The sequence below is a fragment of the Zootoca vivipara genome, chromosome 10, assembly GCF_963506605.1.
Source record: "Zootoca vivipara chromosome 10, rZooViv1.1, whole genome shotgun sequence".
NCBI lineage: Eukaryota > Metazoa > Chordata > Lepidosauria > Squamata > Lacertidae > Zootoca > Zootoca vivipara.
The window spans coordinates 7476162-7500998 of record NC_083285.1 but is presented as its reverse complement, the minus strand read 5'-3'; the positions used below and the strand labels follow the sequence as shown (position 1 = coordinate 7500998).

Here is a 24837-nt window from a genome sequence, read left to right as displayed (position 1 = left end):
AAATCCTTCCAGTAGCACCTTAGAGACCAACTAAATTTGTCATTGGTATGAGCTTTCATCTGCATGCACACAAAAGCTCATACCAATGACAAACTTAGTTGGTCTCTAAGGTGCTACTGGAAGGAATTTTGTTTCATATTTTATTTTTTGTTTTGACTACATCAGACCAACACGGCTACCTACCTGTAACTTTTCCTAGACTGTTTGCCTATACAGTGGTACCTCGACTTACGAATTTAATCCGTTCCGAACGGACCTTTGTAAGTCGAAAAAATCGTAAGTAGAAGCCTATGGGGGGGGAATTCGTAAGTCGAAAAAATCCTATTCGTGCAGCATCCAAAAGGGCGGATGGAGCTCCATTCATAACTTGAAGCATTCGTACGTCGAGTCATTCGTAAGTCGAGATACCACTGTACATGAACCTACTCAGTATATTGTACATTACAGGATTGACAGATAGCAAAAGCAAACTAAAATATCTTCAGTTCATAAAATGATTATTGTCTTGCTAGTTTGCTATTATGATTTGTCCGAGTAGGCTCTAATGCTGTTTGAAATGACTTCTCTTACATACTGCACTTTCTGACTTCTGCCAGGGGTCTTGGCTCTGCTCAGTTTGTTTTTGTGCACAATAGTTTTTGTAATCATTTGGATTAAAAGAACAGAGGCTCATACTAGTGTGTTATATACAGAATAACTGCTTGCTTAAACAGTTGCCACAACGGCCTCCTATCTCCTTTGGATTTCTTGCTTTTCTTTTCATTATCTTTTTTAGTTCCATGTCCACAAAATTGGTTGATTAATTCTTCACTATAGCAGCAAAGACCATAAAGTTACATAGTCATCTATGGACAATTTTGTACTGGGAGCACAAGTGCCTCTATTTGTGCTGCGTAGTATCTGAAACAGTACAGTATGCTGTCAGTGTAGGGAAGGCACAGCATTACCCACTTATGCAGCCCTTCCTCACAAGCCCTTAGTTCTCATACCATAGCTGTAATCCTTTTCAGTTGCAAAACCTATGGTGGTCATAGGTTCAGTCCCCTCATTAGTGGCATCCTGGTGGTTACAGACCAAATTGTGTTCTAGCTGCAGTTTTAAGTGAGCTGATCCAGTTCACACCTTCTACCATAATATGGCTGAGAATATACTGTAATTATCTTTTAGGTTTTGCATCTTTCTGAATTTTTCTATAGTTTTGCATGATAAAAGTTGTTTACAAATCCATGTATTGAGAAAAAATACTGTATTAACATGTGTTTTGTAATCAAGTAAGTTTTTTAAATACAATTTTTTCATAGATTCATTTCTTTCAGAAATCACAGCTTAATGTGGAAATGGGCTGGAATGGACTTACAAAATAACATGTGCAAAATTGAAAGAGTGATCCATATAGTTTCTTGTTAGAAGCTCACATAGCAAACACTTCCGATTCTAATGGGTGTGTTTTTTCCTTTAAACAGAGGTGCACTGGAAGCTTATGTTCAGTCAGTAAGAAGTAGAGAAGGAAAGGAATTTGCTCCAGTCTATCCCATAATGGTACAACTGCTACAGAAGGCCCTGTCTACTCTTCAGTAAAATGTTCTTTGGAAGGTATGGGAACTCCTCTGACGTATTTAATTTGCACTGGTAGGGTAATACTTTGAATTAATATAAACAGCATTTGACTTCTGCAAAACCTATAAGACATCAATACTTAAATGTCTGAAAATCAAATGCACTATGCAGTCTTCAGCTTTCCATATATAATAAAAAACTTTTAAATGCTGTCACTTTTTAATTTAGAAACCAAAGCATTTTGTATCACAAAAAGGCTCTTTTCCCTGGGGACACTGAAACAAGATTTTCATGTATAGAGCTTCTAAGTTGACCACAAGAAAAACCTTTTGTGTTATACAATACACATTTACTTCTTGGCAACAATCCTTGAGCTTTAAAGTAGCATGTTTCATATTACATAATTCTTTATTCCATGTACATTGAAGTAACAATGTTAAACTCATGTTATATTCTGAGTGGAAATCTACTTAATTAAAAATCCTACGCATTCTTAAGTGCTCTTCCTATGTAGCAATCCTATAGATGGGTAATGGCATTTAGTCACAACTCATTTGATACAAATTTTATGAACATAATAGTAGACAATATATTTTACAAATTTATTTGAAATACATGAATATAGTGTGCAACATCAAAGACATGTCAGGTGCTGAAATTTATTGTTGTGATTCTTAAACAGAAACACACTCTTTATTTAGTAACATTAAAAGCTATGTTGTAATGTTCACAGCAAAAGTAGCCATAAATCTAACATATTTGCTCTACTTTTAGATAGATGGAGGGGAAACAGTAAAGTGCAAATGTTGCACCTACAGTAAGTGCAAAGTTTGTCCCCACCATAAAAGATGTCTTATGGCAAAATAAAATCTTTAAAATATGCAGCATAGGAACTCCACCCCCCCCCCAGCAAAAAAAAACCCTTTAAGAATAAAATGGTGACACCACAGAAGCACCATTCTTTTGGGATAATGCAATGCAAGTAATGAATTTAATCCTGGGCCCTTATCAACAGCCCTGGCAATTCTGCAATCCTTTTTATTCTCACTGGGAAGAGATCACACCTCAAATAATTTAAAAATGTGTTATCTTCCCAAAAAGATAACAATTTTGCTACATATAGTATATACACTTCCTATCCACTTTGCCACACATTCTGGTAACTTGTTGGCACTGGGCAAATGAGAAGTTCATATATTATGTCAGAAAATCCCAGCTCCCAGATTTGTAGTTAATTACATAGTTTGTGCAATACATATTAATCAGCAATAAGAATCAATGTATAAACAGGTTACATATTTAAAATTCCCCTTTTTTGCATTTTTCTTAAAAATAAACATTTATACAAAGCTCCTCTTCCTACTATTCTTTAGCACCACAGGATATCCATTTTCAAGCCTATTACACCTGATAGACATATATGTAGTTTGGAAGAAAAATAAGGCAATTTGGTTTTAAAATGCTGATAAGTTTTTAGCTTTCTTAATGCTCTACTGTAATAAGCAAATTCTCATTCCTAAAACCTCAATGCTGCCAGTATTTTATGGTCACACCTTCACAACAAATCGTGAATTCTTGATCATCAAGTCTTCTTCCACTATGAATTTGTAGAAGAATTCAGATCTAATGTTATTGTGAACCCTGTAAAAATGAGAACCAGAAACTAAGATGAATGCACTGAATGTGAGACTCAATTTGCACATGGAAGTATGTTACCATGCATATTACCTGCTTCAGCACAACCACACAAAACCCAATGGCAACCCTGTTGGAAGAACTTTCAGGTGTTCTTGTGCCAATATATTTAACCCAAAAGCATTGCATTGGATCCAGGTTCCTTTCCTACAACAGAAATATTTGGTCTAAAAGGGAACCTAAGGATCCAGCCCATAATTTAATGCTTTCTACAACTGGTTTTCCTTAAAGCACCTATCTCAAAATGAGCATTACCTTACAGAATTACAGAGAAGCATTCCTTTCCCCCTTTGTAAGGTTGTTTCAAAACCTGCCCAGAATGTAAAAGGCAGTGCCTTTCTATGGTCCTGTGTAGACTTCAACTAGTTTATAGCTTCACCTATTGCTTAGAAATAATTTTCTCTTTGTTAGCTCTGGCTTCTATGGCTTAAGGAGGCAGTGCTTGCATTGATTTAATAAATTGATGGGGGAGTGGGGATGACAGATGCACTGTCATAAGGCTGAGTACTTGGTCAGTGCCAAAATACTGCTCTTTAAACAGGTTTCTAAACTATGGTATATGGCCCGGGAAAGCAGGACTTACTGCCTTAGCTTAGACATTTGCTATAAGAAACTCTATGAGATTCTTGCCCCTACCTTTAGATGTTAACATCAACATGGGGAAATGCAAAAAACAAGAGACTTTTTTTACCCCCCCCCTTTTGTGCATTATCATACAGTATCATGAAAAGGGTAACTTTGAACATGGACATTCCCAAGCACCAAAGTGTGCACTAAAGTGTCAAAGTAGATGAAAAACATACTGAATTTGTTCGTTTCCGTTTCCAGCAGTCGGGATTTAAACGTTTTTGTTCTTCAGCCAAGGCCTTGGCTTCTAATGTGTACATCCGCCTTTCTTCATTTTTCATTTTTTTCCACCTGTCACCAAGTATCACACTTATGGCTCTGCAGGAGAAATATTTAGGAAATGGTCAATGCAAGAATCCAGCAGCACATGTAACATTTTCTAATATCCATTTCCTTTCTGATGATAGCACAGGACAAAAATTATATACAAGAAAACACTCAAGTGTTCACAGATAATGTCCTTGTTCAAGCTAGGGGCAATTGTTTATTATCCTGTGACACTGAATTAACTGAAAGGCAGGAAGTCCTACATGGCAATCTTTCAATGTGGTGATTTTGAAGATATTTGTAAGTAATTTGTCAAATTTGGAAAACCATTTCACTGTAAGCATGGGTGATGGTAGAGCAAAGCATTCACCTCATTACAGGGACTTCTACCACGATAACATATATAATTAATACCCATTATGATTGCATCTCCTTATGGCAGAATACAAATACATTTCAACTAGACATCTATTACCATCATTCACACTACAAAGTGCTTTATATTCCATTTATCCTGACAACTAATCTTTAAAAAATGGATGCAAGTCATTATGTGTCTGCAAGTTCTCATTGGGTCAGTCCAAAGTTGCAGTGTTTGGAAGAGTATGTATGTACTTTGCTTTAGGCATATAAAGATGTGTCCAAAACATACTGCTTGTGGCTAAGAAACCACTGATAAAGAAATTCAACATAAATACAACCACCAGTTTGTTGTGTGTCTTGCTATAGTTTTCCTTTGCTGCTATTCAGCAGTGCATACTCCCAGATAAGTATCTGTAGGATTGCAGCCTAGGATACATAACATTTCTGCCATGCATGACAATACCACCTAGCATTTATGTCAGACATAGGCAAACTCTGCCCTCCAGATGTTTTGGGACTACCACTCCCATAATCCCTGACCACAGGTCCTGTTAGCTAGGGATGATAGGAGTTGTAGTCCCAAAACATCTGGAGGGCGAGTTTGCCTATGCTTGATTTATATAAGGCATACTTTGAGACATGCTTAAAATGAAGCATCTTGAGATCTGTTCCCTGTGTTTGAGCACCACTTTCCTAACTGAAAGCATGTGTTCCTCAATTTGAAGCAGGGATGGCTAACCTATGGCTCTCCAGTACTGCTGGACCACAACTCCCACCATCATCAATTGTTGGCCATGCTGACTGGCTGATGGGAGTTAAATAGTCACAACAACAGCTGGAGGACCAGAGTCTGACGCAGTCAAAATATTTTTTTAAAAAAAAGTCCAGTAGCACCTTAGAGACCAACTAAGTTTGTTCTTGGTATAAGCTTTCATGTGCATGCATACTTCTTCCATTGAAGAAAAGAAAGGGAAGATGATGTTTAGCAACCACATCTTTAAACACACCCCATAATCATGGAAGTATGTAGTTAGCCAGGAATAGACACTAATAAGCCAAGCAATCATGTAGTTTTTGGTAATTATGCGACATGTCATAATTCTGTTCCCGCCTGCTTCCCATTCCATCCATCAAAAATGTAGATAGTACTGTAATAGTGAATTTTGTCAATGACAGCATGCCCTGAGTCAGACATGATGTCCCTTAATGATGAGTGCTTCTTACTCTCTGCTCTTTTAGAGGAAACCTCTTTAAAAGGTTCATCAATCCACAGTTTCCAATGAGATGCAAACCGGGAACCTGTGTTTTAAGCACTTCTACAAACCCACTGCTTGGTTGTGGGGAAATGTTAACCTATTTGTTGTACAAAGAACATTACATCAAACCACACCAATATGCAAGTTTCCATTTTGGAATCATTTTCAAAAGCAATTTAGAAGGACCCCCATGAAAATAATATTTTGTTTATCAGGTCAGCAACCCACATCTGAACGCTCTGCATATAAAATGTAAATCACAATCAGAAGCATACATATTCTTTACCTGTTATCTTTCCCTGGATACATCTGAGTATATTCTACTCTGTACTTTTTGGCAAAAAGCATGAAGGCATTCATTGGTCTTTTGCATTTGTTGGGAGAAGTTGCATTCACAGTACTTGCAGTCCCTGAGCTGTGGCTTTTGCTGGCTTTACTATACAAAGAACTGGGTGAAATCTGTGATGACTGAGCAGGTCCACAGTTTGTACTGCATTCTGATCTTTCAAAGTCTTGGCTTCCTGATCCTCCACAAGATAAAGAAGCACGGCGTTGGCGAGCCATACTACTTAGCACATAAACCGCAGAGGAATCCATCGGTGTAAAATCATAACTGAAATGGAGAAATCAGTTTAAAAAATAAGTTGCAGATTTGATTTTTCAAGTCTAGATTTACTCTCAAATAGTGATGTGAGGTGAGAATATTCTCTGGAGAATAATCTCAGGAATGAGAATATTCTCCACAAACTGTAAATTCTAATGTAAGAACCAGTTTTACAACCCACATTTAAAAAATCTAGTAAATAACTTAAAACTCCTAGAAGAGAAGGAAACACAGCTTCTAACAAACTCGGAAGATGATGGACACGAAGATGGTGACTTATCCTCTTAAGATGCTTGAGGAGTCAATATAAATTTATAAACATTTGACACTTGTTACTTAAAGCCTATTTTTTAAATAAATTTATTTCTTGTGACAATTACTTTTCTAAGCAGATAGTAATTTGCATTTCTGATGTTATGTCACTTGTCATTACTGATTATTTGTGTTTGATTTTCTGAAAATAATAGCAATTATTTTAAACTTTATATTGATTTTATTAGTGTTGCACTGAAAATACTGTACCATGTAGATATGCTTATTAAATAACATGCTCATGTAGCAGATCTGAGTGTTTTTTAATAGTCCTTTTACTTCAAAAGCTACATTTCATACATACACAACATAATTAGACTTCAAAGTTTATGGTAAATATACAGTTAGTGGCAGGCTTAGGGATTAACATTGAATTTTCAATTTCAAGTTTGGTGCAAAAAAATCAAATGTAATTCACTCCATTGCCCCCATTGAATAAAAGTATCTGTACAGTTTTTGGTTGCCATCTGAACAAATTTACCCATGAATAAACATGTATATTAACTAATTATAACATTTTCAATACATTAAAATTATATTATTTTCAATGCATTAAAATGAATATTCTCCTATTTTAAATGGAAATTCTCTACCGTGTTTCTCATATTTTAAGGCATCCCTAAAAAATAAGGCATGGCAGGATTTTCCAGACCTGGCGAAATATAAGGCATACCCCGAAAATAAGACATGCTAGTACGGTATGGCAGGGCACGCCGCGCCAAGTCCCGACCCAGCGGGACCCAGCAAGGGCAGCAGTGCGCGCTTTGCCGAACCCCGACTGAGCGGGAGCTGGCAAAGGCAGCAGCCTGCCGCCGGCTTGGAGCTCGAGCCGGCAAAGGCAGCAGCGGCGCTTTGCCGAGCTCCACCGAATCGGGTGAGAATTGCGTTCGTACCCCTGCCTTGCAGCCTCCGACCCTTCACCTAGGGCGTTCACACGTGCATCCCCACCCCCGACCCGCGTCCTCGTCTACCGGTACCTGAAAGCTGCGCACGCGGCATTCCAGCACAAAGCCGCCAGCCAGCGTCGGAAGAGGAGAAGGAGGTGCCGCCGAGAAACCCAGAAAGGGGAGGCGCAGCGGGAAGGAGGAGGAGACCGGCGGGGAGGGATCCGGAAAGTTGCGAGCGACTTCCTGCTCCCCCCCCAACGGAGCGAAAACCAGCAAAGGCAGCAGCCCGCCGCCGGCTTGGAGCTCGGCAAAGCGCCGCTGCTGCCTTTGCCGGCTCGAGCTCCAAGCCGGCGGCGGGCTGCTGCCTTTGCCAGCTCCCGCTCAGTCGGGGCTCGGCAAAAAATAAGACGCCCCCGAAAATAAGCCATAGGCTTATTTTCTTGAGTAAAAAAAAATATAAGACATGACTTATATGAGAAACACGGTAATATTCACATTAATCGAGAATATTCTCCAAAAGATTATCACAACTCTCAAATAACACCTAACAATGCTCCCATTTGCTGGATCTTGTTCTCCATCTCATTTAGTATATCAATTATTAGAGGCAAATTCATCTCTTATTCATGCCACACATTCTAACGGAAGGTTTGAAACTGGTTGCTTTCTACCCCCTAGTGGAAGAAAACTGATAATTCTATAGATTTTTTATTGATACTACAGGTAAAGCTATGATATATAGTCAACCATGAATAAAGAAAACAAATTGCTAAAATATAGTTCATGTATCCAACATTTCCAAAAAATAACACCCAATATTGTATTTAAACTGCATTCTAAAACTTTTTTAAAAAATAACCCCTGCACAATCAGTCTTATTTAAGATTGCCATCATCTGCTACTGGTTCAAGGTACTGTAAGAAAAATAAATTCATAAAGTCTGAGAAACATCATGGCTGCTTGTGTGTTTGTGTGTGTTTAAAATTTAAACTGGAATAGAAGGAAGCAACAAATTGTTAGTAACACCTAAGAAAAGCATGGAGAAATGGTTAACTTGATATTTAAAGTATTTATCTATTAGTTATATTTATATGTCTTTCTTCCACCAATCATTGCTCAAGGTAGCAAAAAACAATTGAAATAAAATACTGTCCATTCTTAAGAGAGTTACCTTTTGAATGTATCAAACACACCCGAATCATCGAAATTAATGGCATCAGGGTGTCCTGGAGGTAGACATGTATCTCCAATGTGCATTTCACAACATGGAATTCCATGCTGAACCACAGTCAGGCTTGGATAAAAAGATGACCAACCTGAATGGACAAAAACCTTGAATTAGATAAATAGTCCAGCAACTCAGATTCTCTTCATTTAGAGTCCCAATAGCACAAAACACAATTCTATATACGTCTGCTCAGAAATACACCCCGCTGTGTTAAATGTGGCTTCCTCCTTAGCAAATGTATTTAGAATCCAAATGTCAAGAATATGAAGACGCTTTAAGCAACCAGACAAAGATCTGCCAGGCTCTCACTAACAGTGGAGAAGTGAGTTGGAGGAATGCTCTTGCACTCATTCATCTGCTTTGCATTCTCTCTTCCCTTCCACTGTTTCCCTCCCATTGTGAACAATGGGATAACTATCTGAGAGGAGAGTTAGATCAATTACTGACCTGGTCTCTCTCTCCAGAGTTTGGGAACATGTGGGATCAGGACAGCTTTTGATCCAAGCTGTTCCCCAACCCTCCGTGACACACCTTTGAACCAGTTTCAACATTCCCCCTTCTGGGCTGGGCTAGGGCATCAAAAGGTTTCTGCACCAGGGTGGTGGCGAAATCTGACATGAAATTTCTTTCTCTAGTGTGACATCGAACCTAGTCTCTAATGTCAGAGAGGGAGACCCAATACAGTGGTACCTCGGGTTACAGATGCTTCAGGTTACGCGTTTTCAGGTTACGGACCGCGGAAAACCCAAAGTACCAGAAAGGGTTACCTCCGGGTTTCACCGCTTGCGCATGCGCAGAAGCACCACATTGTGTCACGTGCGCAGACGCAGCATTGCAGGTTACAAACACTGTGGGGTGTGGACATGCCATGCCTCCGTCACGGATTACGTCCGCAACCCGAGGTTCCACTGTATATCCTATGATCCCTGGGCATTGCACCCTTAGTGTTTCCCTAGGTGTTTTACAATTAGAAATAAACACATAAGGAACCTGCCCAAAGTGTCATGGAGTCACCACATATGTAAAGAAAAGGAAGAAAGAGGCTTTAGAATCTCAGTGTTTCCTTCAGAACAGGAAAAAAAATCGTTCACGTCATTTTTAAAATTGCTTATTTAAAACATATACAGTACTACCACCAAAGGAATGGATAATCTAACAGGACTTCATCAATTTCAGCAAGGATAATATTGCACCATTAAGAGCTTCGAGCTTCCCCTCTGCCCCATATCAATATCCAAAAAGTCACGGGTATGATGTTATCTAAAGTTAGTCATGCTTAACTCCTACTGAAATCAGGGAGGCAACTGAATAATGTCTGGGAGTAAACGGAAACAGCACTGTTTTCCAAGGAACTTGAGCACAATTAAGTTTAGTAGGATCAGGGGTTATTTGGTAAATAAAGCTCTTCCCAGGAGTTGAATGCTTTCATTTGTTCAAATTCTATACAAGGGTAACAGTTGATTTTCAGTACCATGAAAGATATCAAACTTTTCCAGCACCCTAGGACTTGTAGTGCCTGCACATAAAGGAGTTCAGATGGCACAAACCAAACAAACGTTACAGCATAACATCATGGCAATCAAAATATTCACCTTTAGGATGCTACATGAGTCTCACTGCTGGGTTGTTTTACAAAAAATGGCAAGAGATAGCAATCGCTTTAATGTACACACAGGTATCTATCATGCTAATGGGACGCGGGGTGGCGCTGTGGGTTAAACCACAGAGCCTAGAGCTTGCCGATCAGAAGGTCGGCGTTTCCAATCCCTGCGATGGGGTGAGCTCCTGTTGCTTGGTCCCAGCTCCTGCCAACCTAGCAGTTCGAAAGCACGTCAAAGTGCAAGTAGATAAATAGGTACTGCTCTGGCGGGAAGGTAAGCGGCATTTCCGTGTGCTGCTCTGGTTCGCCAGAAGCGGCTTTGTCATGCTGGCCACATGACCTGGAAACTGTATGCCAGCTCCCTCGGCCAATAACAAGATAAGCGCCACAACCCCAGAGTTGGTCACGACTGGACCTAATGGTAGGGGGACCCTTTACCTTTATCTATCATGCTGGAACCTGCCAGAAGAGTTCCAGACCTCCTCCTTCAGCAGGCATTTGCATTTAACATAAGCCTGCTATTATATATTTATTTATAGCCCACCTTTTTTCCTGACAGGGCCTCAAGCCAGCTAACATAAAAAAGTGCTAGAAACTTAGAAAAAGCAATAATTGAAAACAAACAAACAATTACATATAGCCTTAATTTTAAAATCTGATAAACCATACAAATAATTATAATGAAAACAGTATGACGCTGGCCATTTCATTAAAGGTTGACAATTCCCAAAAGCCTGCTGGAACAAGGTTTTATTCACACCCCTTGATGCATGTACATGGAAGTTTTAGAAGCTTCCCAAATAGGCTCTGCATAGACACAGAAGAGACTGCAGAGATGAAGAAGAAAGTTTTTGTCTTGGTAATAAATTGGGTTTTTTAAAAACAGAGGTAGAAAGACTATGACATTTTATGACAATAAGAGGATGACTGGATTACCAGAATATACTGTACAGTGATGTTCTACATGCATTACAATAGTTATAATAATTTCTTACCTTTGTTTTTAACATAGAAAGGATGATCTAGTCTACACTCTACAGTAAGCAAGCCTTCTGTCACTGTGCCAGGATCAAAAGTCAAATTTAGAACTGACTCGCCAAATGAAACACTTTCTTCATGTGATATCAACTTCAAACCATCAGAACCATATCCCTGTAGAACAGGCGAGCTTTGGTTATTCAAGGAACACATGAGTCTACGGACATTGAAACTACTCTCATCCTAAAAGAACTAAGAGTGTAATTTATTTGGCAAAAACAGTCACTTTCTCCTTCCCACAGTATTTCTGGCTCAGCCACTAACCTTTATTTCACTTTACAAGGTAAAGGTACCCCTGACCGTTAGGTCCAGTCGCTGACGACTCTGGGGTTGCGGCGCTCATCTCGCACTATAGGCCGAGGAGCCGGCGTTTGTCCTCAGACAGCTTCCAGGTCATGTGGCCAGCATGACTAAGCCGTTTCTGGCGAACCAGAGCAGCACACGGAAACACCGTTTACCTTCCCACCAGAGTGGTGCCTATTCATCTACTTGCACTTTGTGCTTTCGAACTGCTAGGTTGGCAGGAGCAGGGAACGAGCAACAGGAGCTCACCCCGTTGTGGGGATTCGAACCGCCGACCCTCTGATCGGCAAGCCCTAGGCTCTGTAGTTTAGACCACAGTGCCACCCCCGTCCTCTTATTTCACTTTAGTCACTAGATTTGTTTACTACTAAATATAGTAGTATACCTGTATACCTGAAGGAGCGTCTCCACCCCCACCATTCAGCCCGGACACTGAGATCCAGCACCGAGGGCCTTCTGGCGGTTCCCTCATTGCGAGAAGTGAGGTTACAGGGAACCAGACAGAGGGCCTTCTCGGTAGTGGTACCCACCCTGTGGAACGCCCTCCCAGCAGATGTCAAGGCTATAAACAACTATTTTACATTTAGAAGACAACCGAAGGCGGCCCTGTTTACGGAAGTTTTTAATGTTTGATACTGTACTGTTTTAAATATTCAGTTGGAAGCCGCCCAGAGTGGCTGGGGAAACCCAGCCAGATGGGCGGGGCAGGGTATAAATAATAAATTATTATTAAATTATTATTATATATATGATCAGCCACAATGGGCAAGACATGCCAGGCAGGATTTCCTTCATATGTAATCAGCCTAGTTTGCAGCAGCACTTCAAAAGAGGAAATTTTACCTTTGGCACTATCGCCAAATAATTTAGCATCAGCTGCTTGTCTTGAGCAAGCTGCCATTGCTCCTGGATATGCAGCCAAGTAGCCAACCATACCTTCCTACCCCTTCCTCACAGGCTACCCTATTAAGATGCCTGCATGTAAATGCTTTCCTTTGCTGTCTGTCTTTAAATCTTTAAAGAGATTTAAAGCATGCAACGTTTAGAAATTAACTCAGGCAAATAGCTGATAAATTGCTGTGGTTATTACAAAAGACTATGAAAAGAAAAACTTACTTTGTAAGTACCGGTACTCACTGAATCATCCATTTCATTTTTACAGGCTGTGGACCTAGCAAAATCTTCAGCATCCTCCCATTCCTTGTTGCGTCCTTTATGAAAGCATAAACGTGTTCCTAAAGTTTTATTAAAAAGAAAATTAGTGTCATAAATATGACAAACCCAAATATTAAATCCTGCCATGTAATATATGGCATTTTACCTTTAAGGAAACAATGCCAAACAGTTGGAGGCCAGGAGTGGCACCATCCTAGATCATCATCGTCTGACAGGGATGACATACAGAAAATTCCAGACTCTGATTCACTATTTGTCTGTTGAGAAAACAAAGCCACATAAAGGTTTTTAAATAAATATTTCTAGGTGGACCATATGAATATTTTTCAGTTTCTTGCAAAAACCAAGCTGCATGGGGTTTCTTATATTTCACTCAATCACTGCCATGTGATTGTAAGTATTCTTACATTTTAATTCTTTTATATGACTCTTTGGAGCAACTATAGTATGGAACAAATCTTTCACAAACCAAAGACCCAGTTCCATATTTAAGCATTCCTATGCTACTTTCCTCATTTCTGTCTGTCAGTCTCCCTCTCACCCCACCTTAGTGTGTCCCCCTGACGCTAGAAAAAATGACACCTGCAACAACTAAGGCAAACAGAAAACTGCCAAGGCAGCTGTTCTCAAAAGTAACTGATGCTAAAAATGTGTTTTTAATGGACCTAAGAATCAGAATTCAATGTTCTGTATCGACAGTAGTAGAAATGAGTAAGACAATGTTCCATGTGTTTTGCTGTTTTGTTTCACAACTTCTCTCATGTTTTAATCTACTTGCCAAGCATAAAAAAGTGAACATCATAAAACTTGGTCTTTTGTAGTTCATTCTGTACCTCCCTTGGATTGTGAGCTCTTCAAGCTATGTACGCTACCACAAAGATTGCTACCAACACTAAACAAGTAAAAAAATCTAAATGAGCAGCTGGCAAAGTAAAGCTATTTCAATTTCAAAAAAGTTTAAATCTGGTCTTTAGCTAGTTCAATAAACAAAGCTTACCCTTTCATGTCTGACAGGTGTTTCATCAATGTGATGCTTAGGAAAACCAGAGTCACTATGAGAGGATTCTGGTGGAGGACGTGCATAGGAATGTAAACTTTTGCTTGTAGCTATTAGATGAACAGGAGATGATCTAGGAAATAATTGTTAAATATATATATATATAAGCAGATATTGCTCAAGGAAGTAAAGAAGGGAAAGCATCACAAGGTATACCAAGAGAAATTTATTAACGATTCTGAGATAGTAATGTATTGGTTGCTTCTTTGAACAGACCAAAATCAGTGGTTCCTGAAGAAATAAAAATCTTTAAACGTGTTTGGCCAATAAATTATACTCTGTAACTTCAAGGTCTTTTCTCCCTTTGGCTAAGCGTATTTGGCAATAGAACATAATGCTGCTAACATTTCTATGATGTGCTTGGTTTCATCAACAAATACTGTGCTCAATTTTTTTACTATTATCAGATCACAGCATTCTGCCCCCCAGTTACCAAAACACATCGATGGAGAAGAGGTCAACACAGCAAGTAGTCCAACCAATGCTCATTGCTACAAAGAAAGGAGGGCTGGGGAATAAACTTAGCAAGCTCCTTGAAGACCTCCTTATTCCAAGCTGTAACAAGGGAGAATCAATCCTTTAGCTCAGGGGTCAGCAACCTTTTTCAGCTGTGGGCCGGTCCACCGTCCCTCAGACCATGTGGTGGGCCAGACTATATTTTGGGGAAAATATGAACAAATTCCTATGCCCCACAAATAACCCAGAGATGCATTTTAAATAAAAGGACACATTCTACTCATGTAAAATCACGCTGATTCCCAGACTGTCTGCGGGCCGGATTTTAGAGGGCGAATGGGTCGCATCTGGCCTATGGCCCTTAGGTTGCCTACCCCTGCTTAACTACAGTGTTCTGCATGGCAGGGCAGCCTAGAAGCTTCAACCTCCTGCCACCCTTTCAGCTACAGAACTGGGCCCAAAGCAACAGCGAGCAACATTTTGGTTTATTTAGATCATAAGCAAGTAGACTGGGTGGCACACAAGCAGAAGGAGCAAAAAATAAATTTAAACAATAACCTGCTAAGCAAGTAAAAGTGATAATTGTCAACAGCCTACTTTAAAAACAGGGACTCTGGAATTACCATTAATTTTTTTGTCTCATGTATTACATGTTTAAAACAGTTGCTCTGCCTTTAGACAACCAACCACCCATGCTTGGATGTTCCAGTTGTAAAAGGGTAGTATCCCAAAGTTTAATGCAAAATAAAACTTTTTAAACAATATGAATAATGCTGCAAGCTACAGAATGGATAGAAATGTAAGAAATGTGAATCTACACCACACCTGTTATAAAAAGAGCACTGCATTAGAGGACTCTGTGGACTAGTAGCTATGTTTGCCAATTCTGTCAACCAGTTCACTCCATTCTCACAAGTATAAGCATTTTCTGAACTGCTGCTTGAGGTATGCTGGTTCCATGAAGGCATTGAATATTCCTGATGCGAGACATCAGCACTCAGCTGGAAAAGTGCAGGTGGGGTAGAATCAGTGTGAACAGCCTGCAGTTCAGGAAGATCATCTGCAAAGAAGAGCACATGGTCTGATTGATTCCTGCGGATTAGACCAGCACAACCTAAGGCCTACAGAGGTTGATCTCCCTGACTATTAAGATTCCGGGGGGGACGGGACGACAACAACAAATTACCTATTGTCCACGGCCATTTCCTTCCTTCAAGGCCCTTCACTGCACCATCACACCAAAATGGGAACATGAAAAATCCTGAGCTGGGTAGGAGCCCAGAGTCAGAGCCCAGAGTCTTTGTAACTAACCTTATCTGCTTATATCTATAACTACATTTTTATTTTATATGCAATATACTTGCTCTGCTTAGAGCAAACTTTTACTGGAATGGGGGTGGGGTGGAGGTAAGGCAATTTTCATTCATTCATTCCTCCTGTGTCCCCTGGAAAGTTATTTGGGTGGGCTAGGGGACCCTCCAGAACAACATGGGAGGTGGCACTGTGGAATGTAGGAGGAGGGGGACATTACTGAAAATTGCCCCTTTCCTACAGTTGGAGCCCCTGTTGGCATGGTGTAGTGGTTAGAGTGCTGCCTTTGGCCCTGGGAGACCAGGGTTCAAATCCCCACTCAGCCATGAAGCTTACTGGGTGACCATGGGGCAGCTACTCACTCTCAACCTAACCTACCTTACAGGATTGTATGTTCACCACCTTGAACTCCTTGCATGAAAATTGAGTTCATTAAAGAAGGCACCAGACCATCCTTCTCCAACCTTGGGTCCTCAGATGTTGTTGGACTACACTCCCATCTGGGAACTGGGTGTTGGAGAGGACTGCCTTAGACCCTTCCAGAGACAGAATGAGTCCCTCTATTGGGACATTCTGGATCCAACCCATGATCATTTCGGAGCCTTATTTTAATGGTGGCCTGCTCATTGTGGGTGGAGGTTGGCCCCTAGGAATAACTCAAAGACATCTAATGCAATGAGTTCAGAGCCCGAAAATCCCAACTCAGTCATGAGCTCACCTGGTGGCTTTTGGCAAGCTAAACAGCCTCATCTCACCAGGTGCCATACAGAGATAACAATACTTCACAAGGCTATCATGGCAGCAGGAGAATGGGCCTTCTTTGCAGTGTCTGTGGAATGCTCTTCCCAGAGAAGTTTGCCTGGTGCCTTCTTTATACACCTTTAGGCGCTAGGCAAAAAAGTTCCTTTTTAACCAGGCCTTTGGTTGATTTGATTTACATCCTATGCCCTTTTAAAATGTGGGGTTTGGGGGGGAGCTATCAGTTTGTGTTTGTTTTTATTATGTATTTTATGGTTTTATATCTTGATTTTATTCTGTGAACCACCCTGAGACCCCCGGGTATAGGGAGGTATATAAATTCAATAAATGATTATTAATAATAATCATCATCATCTTGGTATTTTCATCTAGTGAAAGGTATATTGTCGCCCTTTGGGAACAGTTTTCTCAAAAATGAGGAAATCGTATGGCATCAGCAAAGAAGCAGAAGACATCCACCAATTGTGGCCAACTTCCAGCACATTCATGTTGCTATTATTACAGCATTTTCTGCAGTTTCAAGTTGACAATGCTCCTCCCCTCCATGGCAAACTGAAGGCAGTTTCCAAACACATTTGTTTTTTGGCATAGAATCAAGTCATTCAAGGGAATACAATAATAAAAATTCAGCAAGTTTGCATGATTCCCTTGCATAGACCCAATATGCATTCTAGATCTTGTGCAAAGTATTCGGGCTAAATGAGTCCCACTCTCAACTCTACGTACAACTGGATAGTACTCAATGAATGCTATATGAATCTCAATGTGTAACACAAATACATACTGTTTATTTTAAGAAAGCCAGAGTAGTATTTACCAAGCTCCATGTGCTCATCACAAGATGCATATCCAGGAGAAGATGGGAGGTTCTCATTACACTTCAGTAATTCCAATGATTCGTTCATCCTTGAAGTTCTCTTGTCCACCACTAACAGGAGTTTCTGCACTGCATTAGGCATCTGATTAGTCTTAACTTCCCAAACCATGGTAGGATGCTTCAAATTATCTGACTTAAGCAGAATGAGAAAATTACATGCATTAAGTCACTTAGCTACAGTTACAACTGCATGAAGATGGGTTACCAAGATCTATCACCCCCAACTCTCTCTACAAAATTTTTGCCAATTAAAATGTCTCCAAGACTCATATCTAACTCTTGCCTGACATGATTGTTATACATAGACTACACAATTCATCAAATGTAACATCTCAGCATGATTCTTTATATGCACCATGCTAACAATATGTTTCATTCATCTGTTAAAATGATGGAATGGTATACAGTATTTTATGGTAGTAAGAGAGCTATTCTAACTAAATTCAATTTCTCCAAAACTGAGGCAGAAAAAGGAATATTTTGCTTCTTTCAGAGGTTGAAGAATCTTCATCAGTGTGTTAAAAACATCAGTGCTAGCTCAGTGCTGATAACACCAAGGTTGTTGGTTTGATCCCCATTGCATTGCAGGGGGTTGGACTAAATGACCCTCAGGGTCCCTTCTAACTCTATAATTCTACTAATACTACCATCCTAACCATAGGGAATTGACCTACAATGGCCTCTAAACAGATAACAAGGCTGGGGACATATACACATATGAGCAACCTAAGTGGAACTAGCAGAGACTTGCGTTCTGAACTCCCAACTTTGTAATGGGCTACTGCAAAGAGAACAAAGTGGTGAGGATGTCAGAAACTACCCAACAGCTAGTCTTGCAACTGACATTTACCCTAAAATGATTGACAAGTGGGACTGAGCAAACTTCTTTTGTCACCCTCATTGATGCCCAAGATGGAAATGATGAAAGTTATCATTTGACATTCGGAAAACCAAGTACACCTTCCACTTCTAATATATATAAAAAGAGTGCAACACATTAGAAATACATAATGTTGCTATGCAAAGCATCAGCTATGGTGTTGGCCTGTGGCCACAGCTGCCATAACCACTGCTGCCTTTATGGATGCTAGCTTGATCACTGAAAAAGACCAGAGTTTCAGCTGTGGTGAGTTAGGCTGCAAAAGAAGGCTGTAGTGCAGGCATCCCCAAACTGCGGCCCTCCGGATGTTTTGGCCTACAACTCCCATGATCCCTAGCTAACAGGACCAGTGGTTAGGGATGATGGGAATTGTAGTCCAAAACATCTGGAGGGCCAAAGTTTGGGGGTGCCTGCTGTAGTGGATGCTGCTCGGCCAACCATCCAGCATGCAGGATAGTATGTACAGGTGAAACTCGGAAAAATAGAATATCGTCGAAAAGTGAATTTATTTCAATAATGCAACTTAAAAGGTGAAACCAATATATGAGATAGATGCATGGCATGCAAAGCAAGATATGTCAAGCCTTTATTTGTTGTAATTATTTGTAGTTAGGCAGGTCAATTATAAATGGAATGTAATTAATGAAATGTAATAGCGATGTTTATTTTTGTATTATTGTAACTATTTGTTTTATTATTGTGGAATTTCCAAAAGAAAGTACTGTATTTGTAAAAATTAAAAGAAAAATGAAAAATAATAAGTTGCATTACTGAAATAAATGCACTTTTTGACGATATTCTAATTTCCCGAGTTTCACCTGTATTCAGCAAAATGATAATCCAGACACTTTTGTGCTCAAATGTTGACTTGAGGGACAGAAATTATTACACACTGGGAGATCTTCCTGTATGTCTGAGGAAGACACCTTCCATAAACATCAGTGCTTCATTTCTGTTGGGAGTTGACAAGACTGGTCTGGCGAGGTGTATGAACCTCCTTTGGCATGTAAACTTACTACAGCAGAAGTAAAAAAGTTTACTGACAAGCCAATACAAGTTCCACAGTGGCCCTGTCATGCTCAGTCTTATAGAGAGGTGTGAGAAACAAGTCACAGAGGCAGCAGGCAGGGTATATACACATGAGAAAAGTGAAGGCTATATTAGAGGCCAAGAAGCAAGTTAATAATGGCTGATATCCAAGAATGAATAAAAGCAAGACTTGATGAAACCTGTTGTTTAAATTTCTTATTAACTGATATCATTACTTTCTAATGTTGTTTTATGATTTCAAGGTAATGTATACTTAGGATGTTTTATGCAGATAAAACTAAATTTTTTATAGCACTACTTAACATTTTCAGAAGGTAAAATTAAAATTATTCTGTTTTCCAATAGTAGTTTATGTGTTTTTTAATCAAATGTAGCTTTACCAAGCTAAATGTTGTCCAGTAACAAACATAATGGCAGATTTGAATTCCTCACACCCAAAAATATATTTTTAAGAATGCTCACTGAAGAAATTTGCAAAAATAAAGTTTCACTCCCTAAAATGACACACCCTTCTAAGGCAGTAACTTGTTACTCTGAGTAATAATAAAAACCAGCCATGAGGTCTTTGCATACGTAAGATAGCAATGGATAATTTACAAATTAAAACCAAGGCAGAAGAGCAACAATCAAACACCATGCATAAACACTTTACTTTATGCATCTTGAAATACAGAATCAGTCTGTAAACAGCAAGATTCAGCCATAATTTATACAAAAAACCTCTGGAAGACAAAATTTGCAAACTTCAAACTACTGAATAAACACACAACTTAAACCCATATCCCAACATCACTCCTAACAATGAAATCAACTCCGAGGTCCAGCGCCGAAGGCCTTCTGGCGGTTCCCTCGCTACGAGAAGCCAAGTTACAGGGAACCAGGCAGAGGGCCTTCTCGGTAGTGGCACCCACCCTGTGGAATGCCCTCCGACCAGAGGTCAAAGAGAATAACAATTACCAGACCTTTAGAAGGCATCTTAAGGCAGCCCTGTTTAGGGAAGCTTTTAATGTTTGATGGATTTCTGTATTTTGGTATTTTGTTGGAAGCTGGCCAGAGTGGCTGGGGGAACCCGGCCAGATGGGCGGGGTATAAATAATAATAATTATTAATATTATTAACCACACTAGCCAAAATGGGGCTTCTAAAAACTAAGAGGTAAATTGTGCAGGGGAATTCCAGGACTTGTTAAAAAGAAAGGTAGAAAAAATATTTAGGGAAAAACTTAAGGGGGCAAAAAACAACAACAACAACAACCTTAAACACAGAGGACGAGTGACCATACTAAACAGCACAGAATCCCAAGTGTTTTTTCAGGGAAGAGGAATCAAAAACTGAGGGAGAAGGGAAATGGAATGGTATGTCCTAGAAGAGGACATGGCTGGCTAGAACTGCAACATTTTGTTTCGGGTCTCACTAGTATATTGTTTTGCCTTTCAGAGAAAGAAAGCCAACTAGTAGGCCAAAGAGCCAAACTGAGTCCCTGCAGGAATTGTATCTTGTCCCCTTCCACTTTGTGATTCAAAATTTGCCCACAGAAATTACCCATAAGGAAAAGGTTTTTTTTAAGTAACAATAGAGCTATTCCACTCATTCTTACAGAATTCCATAGTGCAGTCATTTGCTGCCTAAAATGAGGATTATGGGGTCACTTGATGTCATTTGACTGATAAGTGGGGAACCCCACCCATCTATCAAAATGGTCCATAGAAGGGGCTCAAGAGTCACGTGCTGGCTGGTTATAGAGCCAAGCTCTCCACTAGTCAGTAATCAGAGTAGACTGCTGGAAAAGCAATATACAGGTGTGTACGCAGATCTACAGAGGAAACTGAACTCATCCACTAGAAAAAAACAATACCAGCTTTCACAGATAGGTATCAATTTTGAGACAAAAAATGCAAATAAGGCATACAAGTAGGACTTTTTTCTTTCCTCATGCTGTTTTCATCCTTAATAACTTGTAAGTCATTATATAAACATCCAGATGGCTTTTCCACCATTGTCCTAAAAATCTTCTAAAAAAGAATTAACTATTTATTGAATATTGTTTCTTTAATTTAAAAAAATGAGAGTCACATGCCAGTACACAATATGAAAATGGGCAAGATTACAGTGTTGAAAGATGCTGCTGACCATACACTGTAAGAAACCGTTCTTAAAGATCTGCTTGGCTAATTCCCTGATGGCATTCTGCCAACAAATAAAAACTTTTAATATTTTAAAACCTTTAACTTGCAGATGAGTACAACCTCTGTTGTGCAGTTAGCTAGCAGATGAGATTACCATCAGATGCAATATTACTTGCTGTTGCAGCTCTTCTCATAAACTTATTCACCTTAAGATATCCACTGTATTTTTAAAACTGTTGCATTTCACTTCAGGTAGTTTGTGGCAGAGTTCAATTCATTCAGCATTATAAACAAACAACAGATGCACTCTTAAGATTGCTTCACATGTTCCTATTGGACACTCGCATGAATGATGCATGCTTAAAATCATAACAGGCAAAGAATTCAAGTGCATTTGAAAACAAGTATCCCGCTGTCAAAGATACTTTTACATGTCTCAGTGAGCCAGCCACGGGACAGTACTCCCTGTAACATGCACACATCTTTATTTTAAAGAAAAAACAAAAAACCACCACCACAAAGCTTTATCCTATCTCACTTTATTCACTACCAACTATCAAAGCAGTACAAGGCAACTCACAGAAAGATTCTTCTCAGTTGGTGGATTCAGTGTCCCCCCCCAAAAAAAAGGTCAAAGGGGGGCAAGTGCAGAAGCAATGGTATCTTCACAGCTAGAGATAAACAGTAGCCACCAGTGACCCTCTGGTCCTCCCTAGTGCACCTCCTCTGGCTCCTATTTGGCTTGCCATCTTCACTCAGCTCAAAGTTAAAGGAGGGTGACGAAGATTATCAAGGGTCTAGAAACCAAGCCTTATGAGGAACAGTTGAGGGTGCTGGGTATGTTTAGTCTGGTGATAAGGACTTTGAGAGGAGATATGACAGCCATCTTCAAATATCTAAGGGGCTGTCACATGGAAGATGGAGCAACCTTAATTTCTCTTGCTCCAGAGGGTAGGACCCAAAACAATGGCTTCAAGTTACAGGAAAGGAAATTCTGACTAAACATCAGGAGGAACTTTCTGACAGTAGCAACATTAAATTTGAATACCACCCCCATCCATAGATCTTAGGATGCTTCACGACACAAAAATACAGTATTTTTTAAATTAAAAAAATCAGGTTCTAAAGTAGAGTATGGATGGCCATCTGTCATGGAGAGGCTTTAGTTGAGATTCCTGCATTTGCAGGAGGGTGGACAAGATGGCCCTGGGGGTCGCCTTCCAACCCTATAGATTGTTCTACGACTCTATGAAACATGCACAGTTTGCACAAGTGAGAAGAGAGACGCTGGATACAGCTGTGCGGTTACTTAATTGACACGACTTCCCACTGTTATACAAGCCGAGAAAGTGGAAGGGCGGCCAGCCATTATCCAGCGAACTCCTCCTGCTGCATTTCTGTCACTGTCAGCTCCGCTCCTTCCTCCTCCCCCTCCCGCCACCCTCGCGCAGTGTCTCGGGATCTGCGCAAAACAAGAACGGGGGGCGGGGGCGGGGAGGACTCTCGCGCGCCGCCCTTTCGCCAAGTATCTGTCACGCGCCCCGCGAGAGGGGAGGGAGGCGGTTATAAGTCACGCGCGAGAGCACGAGCCACGGGGCGCCGATTGGTCGCTTTAACAGAGCGCCGAAAACCGGGCGGAGCCTCGGGAGCGACCAGAGGCTCTCCCTCCGCCCTCTCTGGTCACGTGGCCCACTGCCTGGAAGAGGAGCGCTTCCCCCTCCCTCCCTCTTGCTTCTTGTTTATAAACTTTTTCCTCGCAGGACACGGCGCATGCGCCCAAAGGCCCCATTCATTCAGAAGTGCGTAACAACAGGACGAGGCTTCGGGTGGGGGCGGGGAAGGGGGCCCGCGCCCCACAGCTGAGGGGAAAAACGCTCTCGGGCGTCAAGATATGGCCCGTTCCCCTCACCTGGCCAAATCAACAAGCGGCTCTCTTCACGCAGGGCGAGGCGGAGGGGACAAAAAAGAGAGAAAAGAAACAGAAGGACTTTCCTCGGGTCTCACGTCCGCATCGCCCGTGGCAGCTTGTCCGTTGCCGTATTGGCGGGGGACTCCCCCCCCCACCGTGGAGTCGCGCCCGTCTTCTTCCTCCCCTCCTTTTCTCCTCAGCCGTTTTTCGGCACCTCACAAAGTGACCGCCAACAAAAAGCTTACCCTCTGCCCCCCACGCGACGACGGCCCTCAGGCGAGAAAGAAAAGCCTTCAAAACAACTCGTTTCCTAACTGTCCGCCCCCTTCCCTTCCTGACCGCCCCTCACGCTCGCTCGAAAACTTCTTGCTACTTACCAAACCCGTCGCCATTACAGGACTCCCTTCAGCTTTCTCTTTCCCCGCCCTCCCTCTTTCTCTCTCTCGGGAAAGCCCCGCCCGCCTTTTTATGGACTTTGGGTTCCTAATGGCTCCGGCGGACGCCCATCAAATGCCTCTTTCTGCTCATTGGATCTTGCGAATGGCTGTCATATTTCCTCCGTGGAAAACAGACTTGTTTTGATGTCCTTCCGCGCCTTCGGTTGGACGAGAGGCCCTGCCAGTCATCCCGAACGCAGAGTCGTAAATTAGTGTTGGCCAGCCTCCCGAGCCGCAGAGGACGGTGGGATTTGTCGTTTCTCTTAGCCTTATAAGCTAGTTAAGCTCAGGCCTGATGAACACCATTTCCCAGAAGGCTCTCGGCCGTTGGTAAACAAGACTCTTAGGGACACGTGTATTTGTTCAACCAGCATATTGTGGCCCTGTAGGGACTCTAAGTCAAACGCAGTAGAAAGGAGGAGCTCCCCCGTTCGTCTCTTACTTTTTCGCAGAATGGAAGCGGATGGGAAAAGAGATGGCTGAATGCAGATAATACCACTCAAAAAACCCAATCACGTTCGAGTTTTCCCTGACCTCCAGGCAATTGAGAGCAAGTCATTATATGTGCATGCTTAGGAAGTCTTATATTAAATGAAATAATCATAATACTGTGTAGTTTATAACTATGCAAATAAATAAACTTTTTTAAAAGATCAGAGAGAGAGACTGATCCGGAATGAGGAGCTGGAGTTTTAGATGGGGTTTGGCCCACCCTAAACCATATAACCAAACAGCTGGAAGACTGTTTTCCAATCTGTTTCGATGATTTAAGGCCAAGGTGTTTATGCAGAATGCTCCATTTCTCTCAACAGAGTAGCATTTGAAGCAGCATATGTTTTGGGGTGGTCATGCTGCTTTTTTTCAAAATAGGTGCATGACCAATAGTTTCACTCTAAAATCCTGTAACTTTTCTATGTTCTGGGGTCTATTTTTGTCCTGCTTATTTTGTGCTATAGCACAGATGGTAATAATACAGTTCAGTAACATTAGGGGACACCTATTAAACCAGAACTATGTATCCAGCATGAATCCATCTTTAATGCACCATCAGGGCACGTTGGA

At 40.9% G+C, this 24837-nt stretch overlaps 2 protein-coding genes across 3 annotated transcripts in view; one reads left to right on the top strand and one right to left on the bottom strand.

The window, feature by feature from the left end:
- The window catches only part of COG5 (component of oligomeric golgi complex 5), a 149247-nt gene extending 146479 nt beyond the window's left edge, over positions 1-2768 (top strand). Inside the window, exon 22 of the mRNA XM_035127862.2 lies at positions 1464-2768. Within this exon, the coding sequence (XP_034983753.2) occupies positions 1464-1578 (115 nt within the window). The 3' untranslated portion in view covers positions 1579-2768. The remainder of the gene's footprint in view (positions 1-1463) is intronic.
- Positions 159-23760, bottom strand: HBP1 (HMG-box transcription factor 1). Of its 2 annotated transcripts, none has more exons than XM_035127865.2 (11): positions 23716-23760; positions 17314-17502; positions 15252-15486; positions 13911-14043; positions 13059-13170; positions 12854-12972; positions 11392-11548; positions 8740-8884; positions 6052-6378; positions 4056-4197; positions 159-3198 (listed from the first exon to the last, which is right to left on the bottom strand). In XM_035127865.2, exons 2-11 carry the CDS (start codon positions 17480-17482, stop codon positions 3187-3189), a joined length of 1551 nt encoding a protein of 516 aa, XP_034983756.1. In that variant the 5' UTR covers positions 17483-17502; positions 23716-23760; the 3' UTR covers positions 159-3186. The 2 variants fall into 2 exon arrangements, with proteins under 2 accessions (XP_034983756.1, XP_034983755.1); XM_035127864.2 differs by having other exon boundaries at positions 17314-17506; positions 23716-23757.
- Positions 23761-24837: the final 1077 nt, after the last annotated feature.